The sequence below is a fragment of the Beta vulgaris genome, chromosome 6, assembly GCF_026745355.1.
Source record: "Beta vulgaris subsp. vulgaris cultivar EL10 chromosome 6, EL10.2, whole genome shotgun sequence".
NCBI classification, from domain to species: domain Eukaryota; kingdom Viridiplantae; phylum Streptophyta; class Magnoliopsida; order Caryophyllales; family Amaranthaceae; genus Beta; species Beta vulgaris.
The window spans coordinates 43620769-43640513 of NC_079207.1; the positions used below are offsets into that span (position 1 = coordinate 43620769).

General features: G+C 37.7%; 1 protein-coding gene across 1 annotated transcript in view; it reads left to right on the forward strand.

Annotated features, from left to right (window-relative positions):
- Positions 1-13662, forward strand: part of LOC104896903 (serine carboxypeptidase-like) — a 28332-nt gene extending 14670 nt beyond the window's left edge. Inside the window, exons 4-9 of the mRNA XM_010683689.4 lie at positions 10533-10676; positions 10802-10952; positions 11183-11271; positions 12339-12597; positions 12724-12857; positions 13022-13662. Of these exons, the coding sequence (XP_010681991.2) occupies positions 10533-10676; positions 10802-10952; positions 11183-11271; positions 12339-12597; positions 12724-12857; positions 13022-13150 (906 nt within the window). The 3' untranslated portion in view covers positions 13151-13662. The remainder of the gene's footprint in view (positions 1-10532; positions 10677-10801; positions 10953-11182; positions 11272-12338; positions 12598-12723; positions 12858-13021) is intronic.
- Positions 13663-19745: the final 6083 nt, after the last annotated feature.

Below are 19745 nucleotides of genomic sequence, written 5' to 3' on the forward strand. Positions count from 1 at the left end.
GGATAGGTGCTCCTGACCGGAAACGACGTTCAATATGCTCTTGCAGTGCCAGTCAGCGAATCGAATCGGCAATGTTTCCATTCGAACCACGCATCATCGTAAGTCTTATGATGGCAACCTTCAATTTCTCTTCCTTGTTTAACTCAAAAAATTATAAGAAATCCTCTAATTGAAGGATCCAGTCCTTTGAATTCCTCCCATTAAATTTGTGAATTTTAAGCTCTTGTCGAGTTCTCCTCTCTTCTTGAAGTACTAAAATCCCTCGATCTCTTTTGTGTGTGATTGATCCAAGTATGGATGATGATGTGCTAGCCTTGATGCATAAAAATGTTATTTCAGATATGTAGTCAATTGAGGCTATGCATGGAAGGTTTGTAGGATCTTCAACACACGTGCTTGTGTGCATGGTTAAGCATGAGAATGGCGTGCTAACTAGTTAGCATAGCTTAGGAGAGTTCACTTGGTGAACTTCTTCATATCCTTGTTTGAGTCGGTTTTAGTTTTTGTTATTTTGTTTTGATTAGGAGTCTACGTTCTTAAAACGATGGATTTTACATGATTCAAGTGTGTTAGGAGTCTAGGACTTAGGGACTTGTCCTGAGCCTATTAGGTTTATATTTTTTTTTTCTTTTAAATAGCTTAAGGCTGTACGTTTAGATTAATGAATGAAATCTGTTTATGCTTTGTGCTTTTTGAATACTTTAAGTGTTGAACCTTCTTGATTGCTGGTGGCTTTGCCTTTACGCATCAAAACCCTTAGATTGTTTCTTGTGGTGGCTTAGCCTTTATCATTAAACGTCTAAGTACTATCCATTGTTACTTTGCTCGAATGATACATTGATATTCCGCACGTTTACTCTTGTGTTTGATTCATCCTAAATCAAATACGTCATCTTGGTATCAGAGCAAGTCCTATTAATAAGAAAGAAGAAAAAAAAATTGCCTAGACAGATTTTTGAGGTAAATTTGAACAACTCGTTCTCCCACCTCCGATCGAATTTTCGAGTGATTTTTTTGCCTATATCGGACTACTACTTGTCTAGTTTATTGTCCTGAAATTTCATAAGATTTGAAGCTGATTTACTATATATTCGAGATTAATCTTTCGAAGTGGCCTAAAACCGGGCAAATCTGGAACAATGCTGGGTAGAAATAAACTGCGAACTACTGGCTTCAAATTTTTGAATGAAATTATGGTCGAGTGTTGAAGACATATAGAGCTAGGTCCTGTAAAAATTTTATGTGATTTCGAGCTTTGGTTCTCATCCTTGAGAATTTTGTTTTTGGCCATTGAAGGGGTGCATTCAACCTTCAAGAAACCCTTAAAGATTGAATCTTTTTTTCAAGATTTTGTGTTTTCCACAAAACTTAACCAAAGACCATACCTCTAGCAACGTGTTTGATAAAAAAACTTGTCCAAGATACAAGTTCTGTTTCAATCACACAACATGGAAGACAACCTTGGGGAAGGAAATGAGGGTAGAGTGCCTTGAGGCCTCACACTCGACCAAGCGCACAATATCCGTCGAGATAGGGAGATCGAAGAACTACGAGCACGCATGGATGAGCTTGTGACTCTTTTACATAACCAACATGGTGGTAGGCATAGGAACCAATCTCATAGTCCTCTTAGGAGTGCTCGTTCCGCCACTCAGAACTCTAGTTTGGATGAAGAGCAACCCCCACATAGACCTCGACAAAGGCAACTTCATGATGATGAGAGGGGGTTGAGGCTTGATCTTCCAGAGTTTGATGGTAGCATGAAGCCAGAAAAGTTCTTGGAGTGGCTACAAAAAATCGAACGTGTCTTTGACTATAAAGACTATGACGATTATAAAAGATTCAAAGTGGCTGTGTTAAAACTCACGAGCTGGCCTTTGGTTCGAAAACCTCAAGAACAAAAGGAGGAAGGAAGGCAAAACTCGGCTTGATTCTTGGGAACAACTTAAGGTACGTATGAAAAAGAGGTTCTTGCCGACGGATTATATCGAAGATAGGTTCTTGAAACTCCAATCTTTCAAGCAAGAAACGCTTAGTGTGGAGGAATATGTGGCTGAGTTCGAGAGGCTTACTATGTTATGTGACTTAGAAGAGAAAGTCGAGCATAAGATTGCTCGTTACATCACAGGCCTTCGACAAAAAGGTGGCTAAGAAGGTGGATTTACAACCTTATTGGAGCTTTGAAGAGGAATGTCAAGTGGCCATGAGGGTGGAAAAACATGCTAAGTCCAAGAAAGCATCATTTTCGAAGCATGGGTGAAGCCTATGAGAAAAACCAAGGAGAGAAAGGTGGAGGCAGCACGACTAAATTCACACCTAAGTTTGACAAGTTCAAACAAGATAAGGGTAAAACTTCACAACCTTTGGCCACGAAAGAGAGGAGGATTTGCTTCAAATGCAAAGGATATGGCCATGTCATTAAAGATTGTCCAAATAATAGAGTCACGACCTTGAGGGATATCTAAGAAATTGACGAGGTTTATGCCTCAAAAGAGGACTCGAAGAAGAGGAGTATGAAAGGGAAGGGGATGATGCCTATGTAGCTGATTCGGAGGAGGAGCCAGTGATAGGTGGCAAGGCTCTCATTATGCGCACCCTACACTAAGTAGCACCCTTGGAGACTCAGAAGGATTAGATCTTTCTAACTCGCTTGCCTTGTGAAAGAAAGATTGTGTGACTTGATCATTGATAATGGAAGTTGCACAAATGTAGTGGCAGCTGCACTGATTGAGAAACGTGGCCAACAACTCCTCACCCCAAAACTTACAAGTTACACTGGCTAAGTGATGGCAATGATGTTAAGGTAACTAGACAAGCACTTATTTTTTTTGATCGCTTTGTGAAGTATGATGGGCGTGCCAATGTGTACATTGCAACCATTGGGACAAAGAAAACCGCCTTGAAACCTCTTGTGATATCTGCAACTCACGCCAAAGATAACTTGCTTTTGACTGAGAAACAAATTGCTAGTGAGTTGGAGAAGGAGGTTACTTGTTACTCCAAGTGAGTGAGGAGAGCACCATCAATGTGCAACCTATTATTCCTAAGTGTGTAGTCCGAATCTTGGAAGAGTTCGGTGATGTGTTTCCTAATGACTTACCTCCAGGAATACCCCCTATTCGAGGCATCGAGCACCAAATTGACCTTGTTCCCAGAGCCTCTTTACCGAACAAGGCAGCCTACAGGTGTAATCCTAAGAAACTAAAGAGCTTCAAAGACAAATTGAAGAGTTAATGGGAAGGGGATATGTGAGGAAGAGCATGAGCCCTTATGCTGTACCAGCCTTGTTGATGCCCTAGAAGGATGGAACTTGGCGCATGTGCATTGATTTTAGAGCTGTGAACAACATAACCATCAAGTATAGATTTTCCATTCCTAGACTTGATGATTGATTTACTTGATGAATTGCATGGTTCAACAGTATTCTCCAAGATAGATTTGAGAAGTGGTTACCACCAAATTCGAATGAGGGAGGGAGATGAATGGAAGGCTGCTTTTAAGACTAAAGTGGGTCTCTTTGAGTGGCTTGTGATACCATTTGGTCTTACTAATGCTCCTAGCACCTTTATGAGATTGATGAATGAAATGCTCAAATCGTTCTTAGGCAAGTTTGTGGTGGTGTACCTTGATGATATTTTGATTTATAGTCGAAGTGTTGTTGAGCACTTGGGTCACTTGAGGGCCATCTTTGAAGTCTTGAGGAAGCAACAACTTTATGCTAAACCGGAGAAGTGTTCCTTCTTGGTTCCAAGTGTTAATTTCCTTGGTATATTGTGTCTAAGGAGGGCGTATCTGTTGATCCTTCCATGGTGGAAGCCATAAACTTTTGGCCTATTCCTACTACTATTTCTCAAGTATGGTCTTTTCATGGTCTTGCTTCCTTCTATAGGCGTTTTGTGAAGAATTTTAGTAGCATTATGGCCCCCCATGACCAAATGCATTAAGCAAGGGAAGTTCGAATGGAATAGGGAAGCCCAACAAGCCTTCGACACCATCAAACAACTTTTATGTAATACTCCTATTCTAGCCTTGCCTGATTTCTCACAACCCTTTGAAGTTGATTGTGATGCTAGTTGGAGTTGGTATTGGTGCAAGGTAAATGTCCCATAGCTTATTTTAGTGAGAAATTAAATGGGGCAAGATTGAACTATTCCACCTATGATAAGGATTTCTATGCAATAGTGAGGGCATTGGATCATTGGAGTCACTATTTGTGTCCTAGTCATTTCATTTTACATTCGGACCATGAAGCTCTTAAGCATATACATGGTCAACAGAAACTCAATCCAAGGCATGCTAAGTGGATTGATTTCCTTCAATCATTTAACTTTTCTTCCAAGTACAAAGAAGGGAAAAATAACATAGTGGCTTATGCACTTTCGAGGAGGTATACTTTGCTTGGTGTGCTTCAAACCAAGTTATTAGGTTTCGAGCTTATCAAGACATACTACAAGGACGATGTTGATTTTGGTCCTATTGTTGCGGAGTATGGTCAAGGAGGCATGGGATCCTATGTGATGCAAGAAGGTTTTCTTTTCAAAGGTAATAGATTGTGTATTCCTTCTTGTTCCATACGTGAATTGCTTGTTAGGGAGGTTCATGGAGGAGGAATTGCTGGCCTTTTTGGTATTACTAGGACCCTTGCAATGTTGCAAGAACATTTTTATTGGCCTAAGATGCAAGGAGATGTACAAGGGGTGATTGCTAGATGTGCCACTTGTCAAAAGTTGAAGAGTACAATTCACTAAGGGTTGTATACTCCCTTACCTGATCCGGAATTTCCTTGGGAAGATGTCTCCACGGATTTCATAGTAGGTTTGCCTCGTACACAAAGGGGTAAGGATTCCATTATGGTTGTAGTGGATCGTTTTTCTAAAATGGCTCATTTCATTCCTTGCCATGAAACGGATGATGCCTCAAAAGTAGCTGATTTGTACTTCAAACGTTTGCATGGAGTACCTAAAATAATAGTGAATGACAGAGATACCAAGTTCATGAGTTACTTCTGGAAAACCTTTTGGAAGATGCTTGGTACAAAGCTTTGTTTTAGCACCTCTCATCACCCCCAAACTGATGGACAAACAGAGGTGACCAACCGTACCCTTGGCGCCTTGCTTGGAGGTTTGGTAAGGAAGAGTACTAAAGATTGGGATGTGAAGTTATCCCATGCCGAGTTTGCATAAAATCGTTCTCCTACCTATGTTTATATACACTCCCCATTTGAAGTGGTGTATGACGCCTATCGAAGGTTGCCAATTGATCTCGTTCCATTGCCAAAACGTGAGTATGTGCATGGTGATGCTCAAGCTAAGGCGCAAGCTATGATGAAGCTACATGCACAAGTTCGAGCAAGAATTGAGAAAGTGAATGCAAGGTACAAAGTGTTAACCAACAAGAATCGCAAGCAACATGAGTACAAGGTTGGTGATTTGGTATGGCTACATTTCGCAAGGAGAGGTTCCCTAACTTAGAGGAAAAAACAAGTTGATGCCTACGTCAGAAGGGCCTTTCAAGATCATTGAGAAATTGAATGACGATGCCTTCAAATTAGAGCTCCGAGGAGACTATGGGGTGAGTGACACTTTCAACATTGCAGATTTAGCACCTTACGTACATGATGATGATGTGGCTCAATTGAGGACAATTGCTTTCGAAGAAGAGGAGTATGATCCAAGTATGGATGATGATGTGCTAGCCTTTATGCATAAAAATGTTATTTTAGATATGGAGTTAATTGAGGCTATGCATGGAAGGTTTGTAGGATCTTCAACACACGTGCTTGTGTGCATGGTTAAGCATGAGAGTGGCATGCTAAATAGTTAGCGTAGCTTAGGAGAGTTCACGTGGTGAACTTCTTCATATCCTTGTTTGAGTCGGTTTTAGTTTTTGTTATTTTGTTTTGATTAGGAGTCATGGTTTTGCCTATGTTCTTAAAACGATGGATTTTACATGATTCAAGTGTGTTAGGAGTCTAGGACTTAGGGACTTGTCCTAAGCCTATTAGGGTTATGTTTTTTATTCTTATAAATAGCTTAAGGTTTTACGTTTAGATCAATGAATGAAATCAGTTTGTGCTTTGTGCTTTTTGAATTCTTTTGAGTGTTCAACCTTCTTAATTGCCGGTGGCTTTGCCTTTACGCATCAAAACCCTTAGATCGTTTCTTGTAGTAGCTTAGCTTTATCATTAAACGTCTAAGTACTATCCATTGTTACTTTGTTCGAGTGATACATTGATATTCCGCACGTTTACTCTTGTGTTTGATTCATCCCAGATCAAATACATCAATGATGTAGGTGAACTCCTCATTTATCCACATTTGTATATATTTCGCTGCAGTTTTTCGGCGAACTCCATTGTAGATATTTTTTTTCAAATTCGAAAATCAACTTTCAAATCTCCCAGAATTGTGCTGCTGATACCATTTCCTATGGATTAACATAGCTTGGACACCATTAATAGCATAGATTAAGGAAGAAATAGAAGATTTGATTCATAAACTGAAATTACAGCAATAAAACGAATAATTACAAGCTTTCGAAAGGCTTATGCTCTCCTCAATGAACTCTTAAAAGCTCACCCAATTTTCTTATCAATATTCAACATACTTTTCTGTCTAATTTACCCTATATATATACAGTGATTTCCTTAGCACAACTACCTAGCTTATTCCCCAAGCTAACTAATGAAGATAATATCTAAATTACCCTTCCCCCTAAAATGGATTCATAGCAGAATGTTGCCGACATGCTGCACCTACCTCCATCCTCCAAGATACGTAATGTTTTTCACATTTCACTCTTGAAACCTGCAACGGGTACCAGCATTCCTCCACTTTCCATCCCTTCACAACTCTGTGCGACATGGTTATGGAGGCTCATGAAGCAAGGAGTGAGACCCAGTTCCTTGGCACGCGTGTCTGACATTGAAGTCTTAATCAAATGGAAGGCTCTACCTGATGTTGAAGCTACTTGGGAGGATTACAACTCCTTGCTCACTCTGTTCCCTCTTTCCACCTTGAGGTCAAGGTGGCAGCGTGGGAGGGGGGTAATGCTACATCACGTGCTAGGCCACCTATCAAGTTCACATACACTAGGAGATCTAAGAGGAGTAACTGATTCTAGTATGACCTGGCACTAAAAGTTAGTTACTGCGATTTTATTGATTGCTGGAATTAGGGAAGTTTGTTAGAAAGTGACACACGGGGAATGTAGCTCACACTCTAGAATATATTTATAAGGGTAGAAGTGAGAGAAGAGATTTATCCAGAATTTTGTAATGAAAGGTAGACTTGGGAGAGCTCACGTTCCTTTTGAATGAGTGTGATTGTACTTGGTTTTCTTCTTTGCTCGATCAATACAATATCTATGTGTTTACTCTCTTAATATTATCTCTAATTGATTTGTTACCTGAAGTTCCTAGCATGCTCATTGAAACATCAGAAACTAATGTGAAGGCTCAGATTGGCACAAATCCTTTGTATATGTAGGATTTTCCTCTTCATACTAACTTTCCTGCTTTAAGGACTCTCTTCTTAGTTACATATGCATTGTACATATCTTTTACATTGATTTTCACGAGACTTTGGATATATTGGTATTAGTTATTGTATGTTTTAGTAATGTAGAGGTTACTTTTTTCGATTTGTATATATACTTGCTCTAATATTATTTAATTGCAACGTTTCCCTTATTTGGAAGGTTTATATAAATTGCAACATTTTCTTATTTGGTGTGGTAATATCTTCTTTCTATCTCTTTCCTATCACATGGATCTCACTTTTTATCTATTTGTATCTCTCTCCTCTTCTCATAGCTTTCTTAAAAAGTTGCCAAGGGGTGATATTGCAATAATAATGAAATGGAGGATACCTATATATTTTGAATGCAAAACATTAGTTTCATACTTGGCCTCCTTTTTTCCTCGTGAATTTTTATTTTGCATCAACTTCCCATGAATCTAATTGCTCTTCTCTCTCTCTATTGATTTGACTCTTAATACAAGCTAAGGTCAGATTGCTTCGTGTTCGTTCATAATAAGCTTCTAGTCTGCATGAACCAACAAAGAATTGACCTGTTACCAAAATAAAGCGCTTAACTAAACCTTGAGTCATACTAAGGTGCAGGAGACAAGTGAAAATTGAATCCCTTAATGGTGTGTGGAATCATATATTTCATTTGAAATTGTGGAATTAGACCAAATTTGTTGTTTTGATATTTCAAGAATTTGGATTTGTATTTGTCCCAAATCCAAACCATTAAACACATTACTCCATGTTAATGAATTCCAGTTCCAACTCAATTAACGTCATTTCAATTTCTTCCCTATTGATTTCCTCATTCATTGTTTCTCTCTCCTCTACCACTACCCCAACCCCAACTCCAACCACCACAACTCTCTCTCCTCCATAACTGCCGCCGCCTTGTCACTGCAATTCTCTCTCCTCCTCCAATATCGTCGGCTCATGACCATCCTCGGTAAGGTCGCGATTCCTCACTCAATTTTCCGCAAAAAACTATTTTTGAACAATTTCGAAAACAAATCTTTGATGTTATAAGCTATTTTGTTCGATTTGAGGAAAAAATTTGAAGTTTTTTTGTTCAATTTGAGGTCAATTTCAATTTTGAAGCTTTGATTTTATCTCAATTAAACTACTTTGCCAATTTGGAATCTAAAATTATTATTTTTCACCCAAAAAATTAATCTGGGAAAAATATTAGGGTTTATAATTTCAGGTAAAAACTTCTAAATAATCCACAAAACAACATATAATTGCAATTTGAATCAATATGGAACACTATTTTAGAATTTCTTTTTTATTTTTATTAAAAAATTGATCTGTCTTTTCTTGTTCCCGTGTTTTCGAACAGTTCGCATGGCGCAAGAACTTAATTTTGGTGCTACAAATTTGGATCTTCAATCTTTGGAAGGTTCAATTTTAGGCTAAGATGTAGGGGTTTTTATTTGTGATTTTTTTTTCATATGAGTAAATTATGGAGTTGGGGATTTATTTTTCCCCATATTGAATCCGAGGTTGATGCTAAGTTAAGCTGATTTTTTTATTTCTTTTATTTATTTCCTTTAATTGATTATCCACCATTGATGAATCAAATTATTGGCACAGGAAGTCCTTCATTAGTGGGACTCCTGAAGTCCTGACATTTAAATTTACAAGTCTATCCTTACAAATTCCACTCACCTCCAATCATCATGTTGAATTTGAAATTCTGTCATTTCCCGAACACATCTTTTGGAATTGAAATTTATCATTTGAAATGAATTGCTGTTTCCAAATGCAGCCTAACAAGACTTGGCTCATTTTAAGCCTCTAGTTAAAGGCACTGATCCTTGCCTCCAGTCAAGAGTTCAGGTTCATGACAAGAGTTCAGGTGAGAATCAGAGTCATGACTAGACCTAACAAACTACTCCATATGCTAATCAAACTCATTAACCTCATGAGTCTTAAGGGGCTCGTTCTTTTTTTCTGTTGTGGTCTCAGATTCAAGTTCAGTACTTGGCAACTTAAGCTTAAATCTCCAGCTGGTCTAGTGAAACTGGTGTTTATCAAGTGGGTGGTTAGGAATTTCCCTGAATGTGACCTGGATTAATGAGACTAGGATGAGTCTCTCCCTCAAGGTTGTCTTACATCTCCGCAAAACCTAAATGAGAGAAGGATTAGGGCAGTCTTTTTCTTCTTGTCTAGAGTTTGGATTCTTTGACCATACCAACTCGGGGTCCTACCTTTCCTCAAGAATCAGCTGCGATGGACTACCTGTTTCAGACCTCTTTTTAATTGGGCAGGTTACCAAGCATTTAGAAAACAAAAGATGGGCCTCAATTTCAATCCCTGTGTGGAAATGTAAGGACTAGTGTAAGTGTGTAACTAAGGTAAGTCCGAGATCAATTGGTCATGATGGTCCCTTGCGGGACCCAAGGAAGGGAGACCGGTGGCTTGCCTGTCAGCCTACACCATCTACGTTGTGTAGTCTTGACTTATTGAGACGTCATTAGAAGTAGCAAACTGTATAAATTTTGTGTTTCTATTGTACTCGTTTCTCTTACACATAAGTTAGATCAAACTGTGTTGATCTCTGCTTTGCTATGAGAAAGAGTTTGGAGAGCAATTTTCCTGGAATGCTTTCTGATACTAGTAAAGCAGTGTTACCGTCACTACTGATGGTAGTCATTTTTAAAGAAATAGCCTCGGAAAATATATTATTGGTCTTGTTGCAGACGCTTCCTAAGATGGTTGTTGATGTAGATGCACTGAGAAGGTGAACCTTGTTGATCTGCTCATTTTCTCCTATTTGCTTTTGTTACTTGAGTGGTAGTTTGAGTTCTATAGTTAGCAACTTATGCAAGTGTGTCATTTTCTCATTATTGTTGCGGGAACTACAATTCTCATGTGATATCTTCTCCATGCTTTACCTCCTGATATAGTTAAAATTTACACTTTTAGTCCCTGTCATTTGCATATTACCCCATTAATTTATTATTGAAGTTCTGACTTGGTGAATTTCCTTTCAAATATTAGGCATTTTTTACTGAGCACCCAGATTTTGCAAAAAATGACTTCTACATCACTGGAGAATCGTATGCTGGCCACTACATTCCTGCCTTTGCTTCTTGTGTTCATAGCAATAACAAAGCTAAGAAAGGAATCCATATCAACCTCAAGGTCTGCATAAAGATGGTTTTTTTGTATTAATTTTTTATTTGATAGGATATATAGATGGTTTTTATCCAGGTGTGCAAACTTTTAGCAGCCATAAGGTCCATAAAGTATCTGATCTCATTGAATAGGGTTTTGCTATTGGGAACGGGCTGACTGATCCTGCAGTGCAATACAAAGCTTATCCTGATTATGCACTGGAGATGGGGTTGATCAAGAAGTCATCCTACGACGTGATCAACAAGATTGTTCCTGTGTGTGAAATAGCAATAAAACTCTGTGGTAATTGTTTCTGGTTCTTTGTTGCATTTTTCTCTTATCGTGCTAATACGATGGCATACCTACACACTTGTGGGGAAGAATTAAGGTGAGAGGGGAAATGTTAAAGGCATTTGAGTAACTCAATTACTTTTGGAAATTTTAAGGGTCAGAAAAAGAACAGAAAGCTTTCGATGTCACCTTCAAATCTACTATTATCGTCTTCTAAGCAATGCTTTGGTCTACTGTTTCAGGTACAAAGGGTACAGTCTCCTGCTTGACATCATATGTCCTATGCAACACTATATTTACAAGCATTAAATTGCTAACTGGTGATACTAATGTATGAACATGCATCTTCCTTTTTGTTGGAACCTAAATTCTACTATTGAAACTCGTTTTCGGCCAGAACTAAACTGAAAAGAGCGTACATTGTGATTTAAGTGTAATACCACCCTCCATAATATGGATGATGATCTTAAACTTAAAGGAACTAGAATACTCACTCACCCTTAGAAAGTCACGAAACACGAATAGAAACCAAAACTCAAAAAAATACTCAGAGTTTTGGAGTTTTGGGCCAGAGATAAAACTCTCTCATAAGCTTACTACTCAAGAACTCAATCAAAGTGATACGGGCACACTCGCTTGAGAAAAACTCAAAGTTAAAACGCTTAAACACAAGGTTTTTTTATCAATCACACAAATTTGTTTATACTCTTCTCATTAGCTTATATTTATAGGAATGCAAACATCTATGTAATGATAAGTCACCAGCTACAAACTCTCCTTAATAGCGTCCACATGAGGGAGGTTACAAACTCCTAGAACTCCTTAAATCTCTCCACCCATTACTCCTTTGAAACCGTCCATTAACGAGCCAAGCAGCAAAGACTGAGCTTCAATCATTCCTAATCGCATGCCTATCCTAGAGCTTAGACAAACCGCAGCTCTAACTTATTACAACTGAAATTAAAGCACACTTAAGAAAATAAAACTCGAGCCCAAACTATATATGGACCAAGCTACAATACACACAATAAAGCTTTTAAAGAACAAGGCCTCAAACAAGACTCGGGCTCACGTCTCACCTCCTCCAAATCATGTTCCTCTTCTTCAGGCAGCAGCTTCAACGAGCTTTACTTATTAACCCATGTAATACATGTCATGAACTTGGACTTAAAAACATAAGGAAAGAACCCAAGCGCTTCTAACACAAATGTTTGAGGTTTATGAGCCAAAGAAAGCTTAAGGGGACTTGGATTTGGATCGTATGGAACTCGATAAAACTTTCCATCAGATCACCCCGTGTTTAAATAATGCTTCTTTAGTCTTTCTCTGGAACTAGCTATAATTCATATGTAGTTTTCATGAAATTGATGAATTCTGGAACCTTCTTGGATTTTGCAGTATTATGATATCAGGAAGAAGTGTGAGGGTAAACTCTGCTATGACTTCTCAAACATGGAGAAGTTCTTAAACCAGGAATCTGTTAGGACATCTCTGGGTGTTGGGGACATTGATTTTGTGTCCTGCAGCCCCACTGTGTATCAGGCGTTGCTCACCGATTGGATGAGAAATCTTGAGGTTGGCATCCCAGCACTTCTTGAGGATGGAATTCAGTTGCTTGTATATGCTGGAGAATATGATCTCATCTGCAATTGGCTTGGTAAAATTCTAACAAAAAAAAACGAATTGACATTGTCCCCCCTACATGATCTCCCAACTCCGACACAATCAGTAGATATCCATTTATATTGTTGCTTAATATTGGGTTGTAAAATTGTACACCTAGGTAACTCAAGATGGGTACACGCTATGGATTGGAGTGGTCAGAATAATTTTGTAGCATCATCTGAGGTTCCATTTGAAGTGGATGGTTCTGAGGCAGGAATATTGAAGAGCCATGGCCCTCTAAGTTTCCTCAAGGTATGCTATCCTCGGAATAATAAACTCAGATCCAAAACAGTTTGTTCAGAATCATTTGATATTAATTTGAAATTGGAGCCATTTCTCAATTCTATTTGGTCAGATGATTCTTTGATGCCTGAAAGTTGTTCGACAGAGCTTATGTGTATGTTGCATATAAACAGGTTCATGATGCTGGACACATGGTTCCCATGGATCAGCCAAAGGCAGCCTTAGAAATGCTGAAGAGATGGACCCAGGGTTCACTATTGTCACCAACTTCCTTGCCTGAAGATCTTGTTGCTTCCCAATGATTGCCTCAGTTCTGCTCTCATAACTTTCAGCAGTGCCAGCAGTGCCAGCAGTGCCTGTATATTTTCTGTGGCATGAAAAAATGGTGTCCATAGTCTTTCCAAAGTTCTAATTGTGCATTTGGTTGGATATATACTCCATCTGTGCAAAAAATACGCGACTATTCGACTTTATAGTGACTTAGAAATGATTTAAGCATGCGTACTTTGGTTGTGTTTGTACTTTTAAAAAAATGAGGTAAGAAAGAATCCTATGAGCTACCTTCGCACAGGGTTCCTACCTAGAGGTCCATACATCCCAACTCTCCTTAAATTACAAGCAAAGAGTTGGAACCTTATACTTCGCTGTTGAAGATGGGAAAACTCACCACCTCCAATTATTAAGGGTTATATTTATATTTGGTAAGTCTATAACTATGTATATTTCCCTTTGTTTTTTTAAAATACCAAACTATGTTCAAAATAACAATGTGTTTTTTTTCTTTGGATACAATGATTTTACACTCTGTGTTTTATTTTGTTCTTCGTATTCGGATTGTGTTGATAATTGAGTCAAGGCAAATACATTGGGACACACCTAAATGGCAAAATGTAGCAAATAAATTGGTTAAGAGGGAGTAATTCTATACTCATTTGTCACATGCATCTAAGTTCTGACGTTCTGTACTCATTACAATAGACAACTTTTATACCAATGCGACAAACAATTATTCAGTTTTATAACAATTTGGTTAGGTGGTCAATGCCCCTTATACAACATTTTGGAAATAGTACCCCGTCCCTATGAATGCTATTTTCACTTAATTTCTGCACAATTCTTTACACACTTCTTAACCATCACTGTTATTAATGACGAGTAAGGACAAATTAGGAAAAGTAGATACTTAAAAAGTACATCTTCAGAGTACATTCTATTCAACTTATTTGACTTATCTCAACTTGTTTTATTTATTAAAACTTATATTATAATGTGTTACAACTTATTGGAACTGAACTTATCCCACATGACTACAAACTTTTTATATACTTCCTCCGTTTCAAAATAGATGATACATTGTCTATTTATGGGTGTTTCAAAATAGATGATACGTTGTTTTTTTTTTCCTTATTTAGTAACTTTTGCCTTACACTTTTACCATTTTACTTAATTAATACATGTGGTCCCCAACTTTTTCTTTCTCCCTCCTTTTCACATGGGACCACTAGAATTAATCTACCTCTTTTTATACTACTTAAACATACTTATGAAATTTTGCCTAGGAATTCGTTTTAATCACAATGTACCATCTATTTTGAAACGGAGGAAGTACATATATATAGTACATAGGTCCCACACTTTATTTACAAATTTGTCATCACTCCCTCCTTGATTTTGTAAATATTTCCATATATAGTACATAGGTCCCACAATTTACCTATTTGTTTTTTTGTTAATTCTTGTTATGGCAATGGTCCCCACTTCCTCCTTGGTCTTTGTGATAAAGCAAATGTAGCAAATAATTTGGGATGGAGGGAGTAGCTTCTTCCAACATCTAACTTTTATATTTCTCAGAGGTGTGGCGTATATGATAGTATTTCTTTTTTTTTCCCTCAATTTATTATCGCATTACTTACAGTATTATTTTCCTTTTACTTTATTTTTCTATATTATCGCCTAATTAGCGATAAAATTCAATTAAAATGATGCAAATATAATGGAGTAGTTGCAATTGCTGTCCATTAATCAAAATCTTATTTATCTTAAAAGGTCCAATAGTTAAGCTTGTAAATTTTGGTAAAATTATCCTTTGACAAACAATGATTTCTCTTTTCTTTTCTTTTCTTCTCTAATCTTTATTTCGTTATGTGAAGGTATAGCCATATTTTTAGACCTAAATCGTATGTTTGCTTTATTTGGGTCCTCTTCTAAGCTTTAGTCCATTTTCCTCGTTGGCACCAAATACAAATTACAGTTAGATTTAAATTTAATTCTAGATGTGTGGATCATTTTAATAAAATTTATATATTTGTTGTAACCTAAAAATGAAGGGTTAATAAGAGTACACATAGACCAATTAGAGGCCTCCATGTGTCATTAACAATGGGGAAAAAATATGACCTTTTGGAAGAGATTATTCTTTTTTACGAAATTTTAAGTCCGTTTAAGAAATGAAGGGATAATCAAACCTAAATCCCAACAACAGTTGTATATGATTGGCTGAAATAAAACCTCCAATCCACATGGCGAATTCTGATTGCTCGACCAATCAAATGCTCCCATTGACATCACATGACAGCTTTGAAATTCCCAACACTATAAATAGTCCCCTCAAAATAAGGTAAAAGGTAGATCATATTGAATTGTGTGCCATCACTATGTTATAATATACTCTCTTTCTTTCTATCACTAAACCTAATTCCTTACCTCAGTTGACTTAGCTTCGATGGAAAAACCACCACCCAAACCTCCAGGGTTGGTTTTTTTTGCTGCAGGTTCGGGTTGAGAAGCAAGGCATTGCTAGCACAAGTCTCTCCAAGAACTTATTGAAGGAAGAAAAGGCAGTTTAACTATTTAGAGTACATAACATTTGGTGCCGTTTGTGGGGAGACGCAACGATGATTGAATGTCACTCATCTAATGTAGCTCGAAATAGCAGTTATCAGGTTCAGATAGAGGACATCGTGGATGATGATCGTCCACCTCGAGGAAGGATAGGTCTCCGTTTAACATCCCTGGAGAACGACAAGAGCATGTCCTCAAGGAAAATCTTGAAAGTCTTGTATTGTTGCTCATCTGGAACATGTGTTGAATGATTTTCTGATAAAGATGGCATCAGTCGTCTAGAAACAAATCAAGAAGAATATGATGTTTTTTCATGTGAATGCAGAGCCGGCTGTTCCCAATCCAGCTCCTCTTCGAGGACGCTCTCAAGAGAATATTACAGGTCCAAGTTGACCTGCTCATCTGGAAGTTTCTATGAGGGAAGCCAAGGAAAGCAACGTGTTTGTAGTGAGCATCGTAGAAGGCTAGACCGGAACTTAGTGGTGAGATATCGGGATAATATGTGTCTGAGTGGATACCAGATGGAAACAGATGCTCGGGATGATTTGGAAGCAAAGAAATTTGGTGCAATGTAACGATCGGTGTTGTATAATATGAGCACTATAAGAGGGGGGGTGAATTATAGTGAGAGAATAAGCTATACTTTTTGCGGAATTTAAAGTAAACTTGGGAACAAACAATGGGAACACGAGAGATTTAGCGAGGAAAAACTTCCTAGGCCTAGTAAGAAGAAACAACCTCGACCACAAGGGATTTTAACACAACTTTCCACTATAATAGGCCAAAACAACTCTGATTACAACCTATTACTTTTCTCTCGATTCTCAACTTAAGTCACTCAACTCAAGTTCCCAACGACAGTTCCCACAACTGACGTTCCTCTCAAACTTCACTAGAAATTCCTTTCTCTTTCTCTTTTTCTTTCTCTTGCTTCACTCAAAGCTTCTCACACTTACAAGAGTTCACTCAAACCTTTTTCTCAAAAATACACTTTGTAAAACAATGGAAGAGTAATAAACTCGATTAATCTAAGTATGAATTATCTTAAGGAAAAGGCACTGACTCTTTTAGACAACTAAGACAAATTAGCTAAGTCAGACACAAATTGTTCTAAGGTTTTAGGCGCCTATTTATAGACAATTAAGACAAGACATTTTATCCACTAATTAATCCACTAACCCATGATCTCCATGACTTTAATTAATTTAATCAATTTAAATTAAATATTTCTTGATAAGTAATTAACCCACTAATCCACTACTTCACTAAATAAGAGAAGCAGTAACAAGTTATGTGGTCTTACAAACTTGGGGAATAATTAAACTCATTTAAATTAATTAAATACTTGGGAGATAATTATCCAAGCCACTAAACCCACTAACTACATAACCATATAGCAGTAACTGTAGGCGTGTAATCTCATTTTAGGAAATAAATAAAGCAATTACTTTTAGCTAGATTTTAGGAAAATATCTTTTCAAAATAACTTTAATAAAATCGAAAACCAGTTTTATATTGTAAAACGAAATCCTCTTTTTAAGAACCGGAAAGATATTTTATTTTGAAAACAAAATCTTTTATAAAAGATAACAGTTAGATATTTTTCTAAATAAAATCCGAAAATTTGTTTTAAAATCTTTTCCTAACAAACTAAAAACAAATTCCCTAAAATATTGGATCTTAATTAAAACAACCCTAAAACTCTAACTAACATATTGGGCGCATACTCAGAGTTAGGCGCACAACTTTAGAGACTCTTAGGTATTCCTAAACCAGTTTTAAGTCTTGTTCCCTAACCTTGTTCCTAACAGTGCCAGGTCTGTTCCTATCATGGGAACAAAAACAAGTTCCTTTGAGAATTCACCACGAACTTAATTGAGCTTACACTCAACCTTAACATGAAGATAATAAATACACCCTAATGTATTCTATTCTTCATTCCATGCTTGATTCTTCATCACTCGAACATCTTTACTTTGATCTTTGATTAATTCTCCGTTTTAATCTTCAATCAAGAATTCTCTTTGCTCGAAAATGAATTACCTTGCAACAACATAAATAAAATACACTATGTCTTTTGTGGTTAACTCATCTTCAAAACTCAAGGGTCAACAATCGGCTACATGGTCTACTCCGTATTTGAGAAATCCACCTTTGAAGATATACTCTCGTACAGAAGGAAGAAGTCTGGGTCCTTCCCTCCTTCGTCGACATCAGGAGAAAACGATAATTCAATCGATGGTCTACCGACGTGCAGCTCCATCAAATACCTCATTGAACCTCGTTTTGAAGGAGTATTATAAGGAGTTCATACCCCTCGAAAGACAACAGGGAGCTCTCTGTATCAACTAGATAACTCCTTTCTCGGTTAGGATAATGGAGGCTCCCCCTTTCATAAAGCTTAAACTCCCTACAATTGAGCCGTTTGATGGAACGACTAACCTTGATGATCATCTTTCCGCTTACAAGCACGAAATGTATGTTTAGGCAGTAGGTGATGCTACTTAGTGTAAGAACTTTGCAGCTACCATGGCCCTTCTCATATCAACTTTTGAGAAAGGTTTTTGTTGTTCCTTTCCCTTTTCCTTGTACTTTCCTTTGCTCTTTTCATTTTCCCTGAGAGGGCATTCCTTTATGAAGTGATCCGGACTTCCACACTTGTGACAGCTTAGCTTTCCTGACTTTTTCATATTCTTCCCTTTGTAGTTCTTGTTAAAGAACTTTTTGAATTTTTTCACGATCAGTGCTGCCTCTTCATCATCAGTTTCTGAATCCTCCAGATCATCAGACTTGAAAGCCAAGGCCTTGGGTCTACTAGAGTCAACTTCATGAGTTCCTAGATGGATTTCATGAGTTAACAAGGAACCGGAAAGTTGCTCGATATTGAATGTGGTGAAATCTTTAGTTTCGAGCAAGGCAGTAACCTTTGCCATCCATTTTTCATCCTGAGGAAGACTTCGTAGAACTTTACGTACTTGTTCCTCGGGAGTGATGATCTTTTCTAGAGATTCAAGCTCATTTATGATGTTGGAGAATCTTGTGAGCATCTCTTGAACAGACTCCTTAGGCTTCATTTGAAATAGCTCATATTTGTGCATGAGAATGTCAATCTTTGATCTCTTGACTTCATTTGTTCCTTCGTGAGTAACTTGAAGAAGTTCCCACATTTGCTTGGCTGACTTGCATCCCATGACTCGATTGTGTTCATGGGGACCAAGACCGCAGTGAATAATTTTCTTGACCAAGTTGTTCATCTCCATCTTGTCGAAGTCATCTTTAACAAATTTTGAGAGAGGCTTAGGAATGTCTTCACCTTTTTCATTTTTCTCTGTGACTTCGAAGTCACCAATCTCTATTACTCTCCGAACTTGATAATTTTCGGCCTTGATAAAAATTTCCATACGATTCTTCCAGTATGGATAATACTTGCCATTAAACATGGGTGGACGCTGTGTTGAGTAACCTTCTTCCAGTCTTTCTCCCTGATGTGTTCATCGTTTCCAGGAACTAGCTCCTCAGTGTTAACTGATTTTGGAGGAACTAGGCTCTGATACCAATTGTTAGTCTTGGACGAACGCTTAAGCAACTACAAGAGGGGGGGGGGGGGCGGGTGAATTGTAGTTGGAGAGATTTTCAAACTTTTTGCGGAAATAAAAGAATGAATAAGTAAGAAAGAAATAATTGCATGAATTTAGAAAGAACTAGGAACACAGGATTTTTACAAGGAAAACTTCCTAGGCCCAATAGGAAGAAAAACCTTGACCACGAGGGATTTTGACTCAATTCTCTTTAATAACTTTTAGGCCAAAAGACTCTCTTTTGTACAACCTAAACTCGGACCAACTCTATTCCTCTAGGAACTGGTTCCCTGTCAGCCTATTCCCCCTGAACAGTTGATTTCTCCCTTGACTTCACTCAAAGCCTTTTCTCTTTCTCTTTCTCTCTTCTCTTCTCTTTTTCTCTCAAATTGATTACAGACTTAGATTCACTCAACCCAATCTATAATACATCAATTTCTAAGAAGAAGAAAACCGAATGTACTTTCTCTAAGAATAT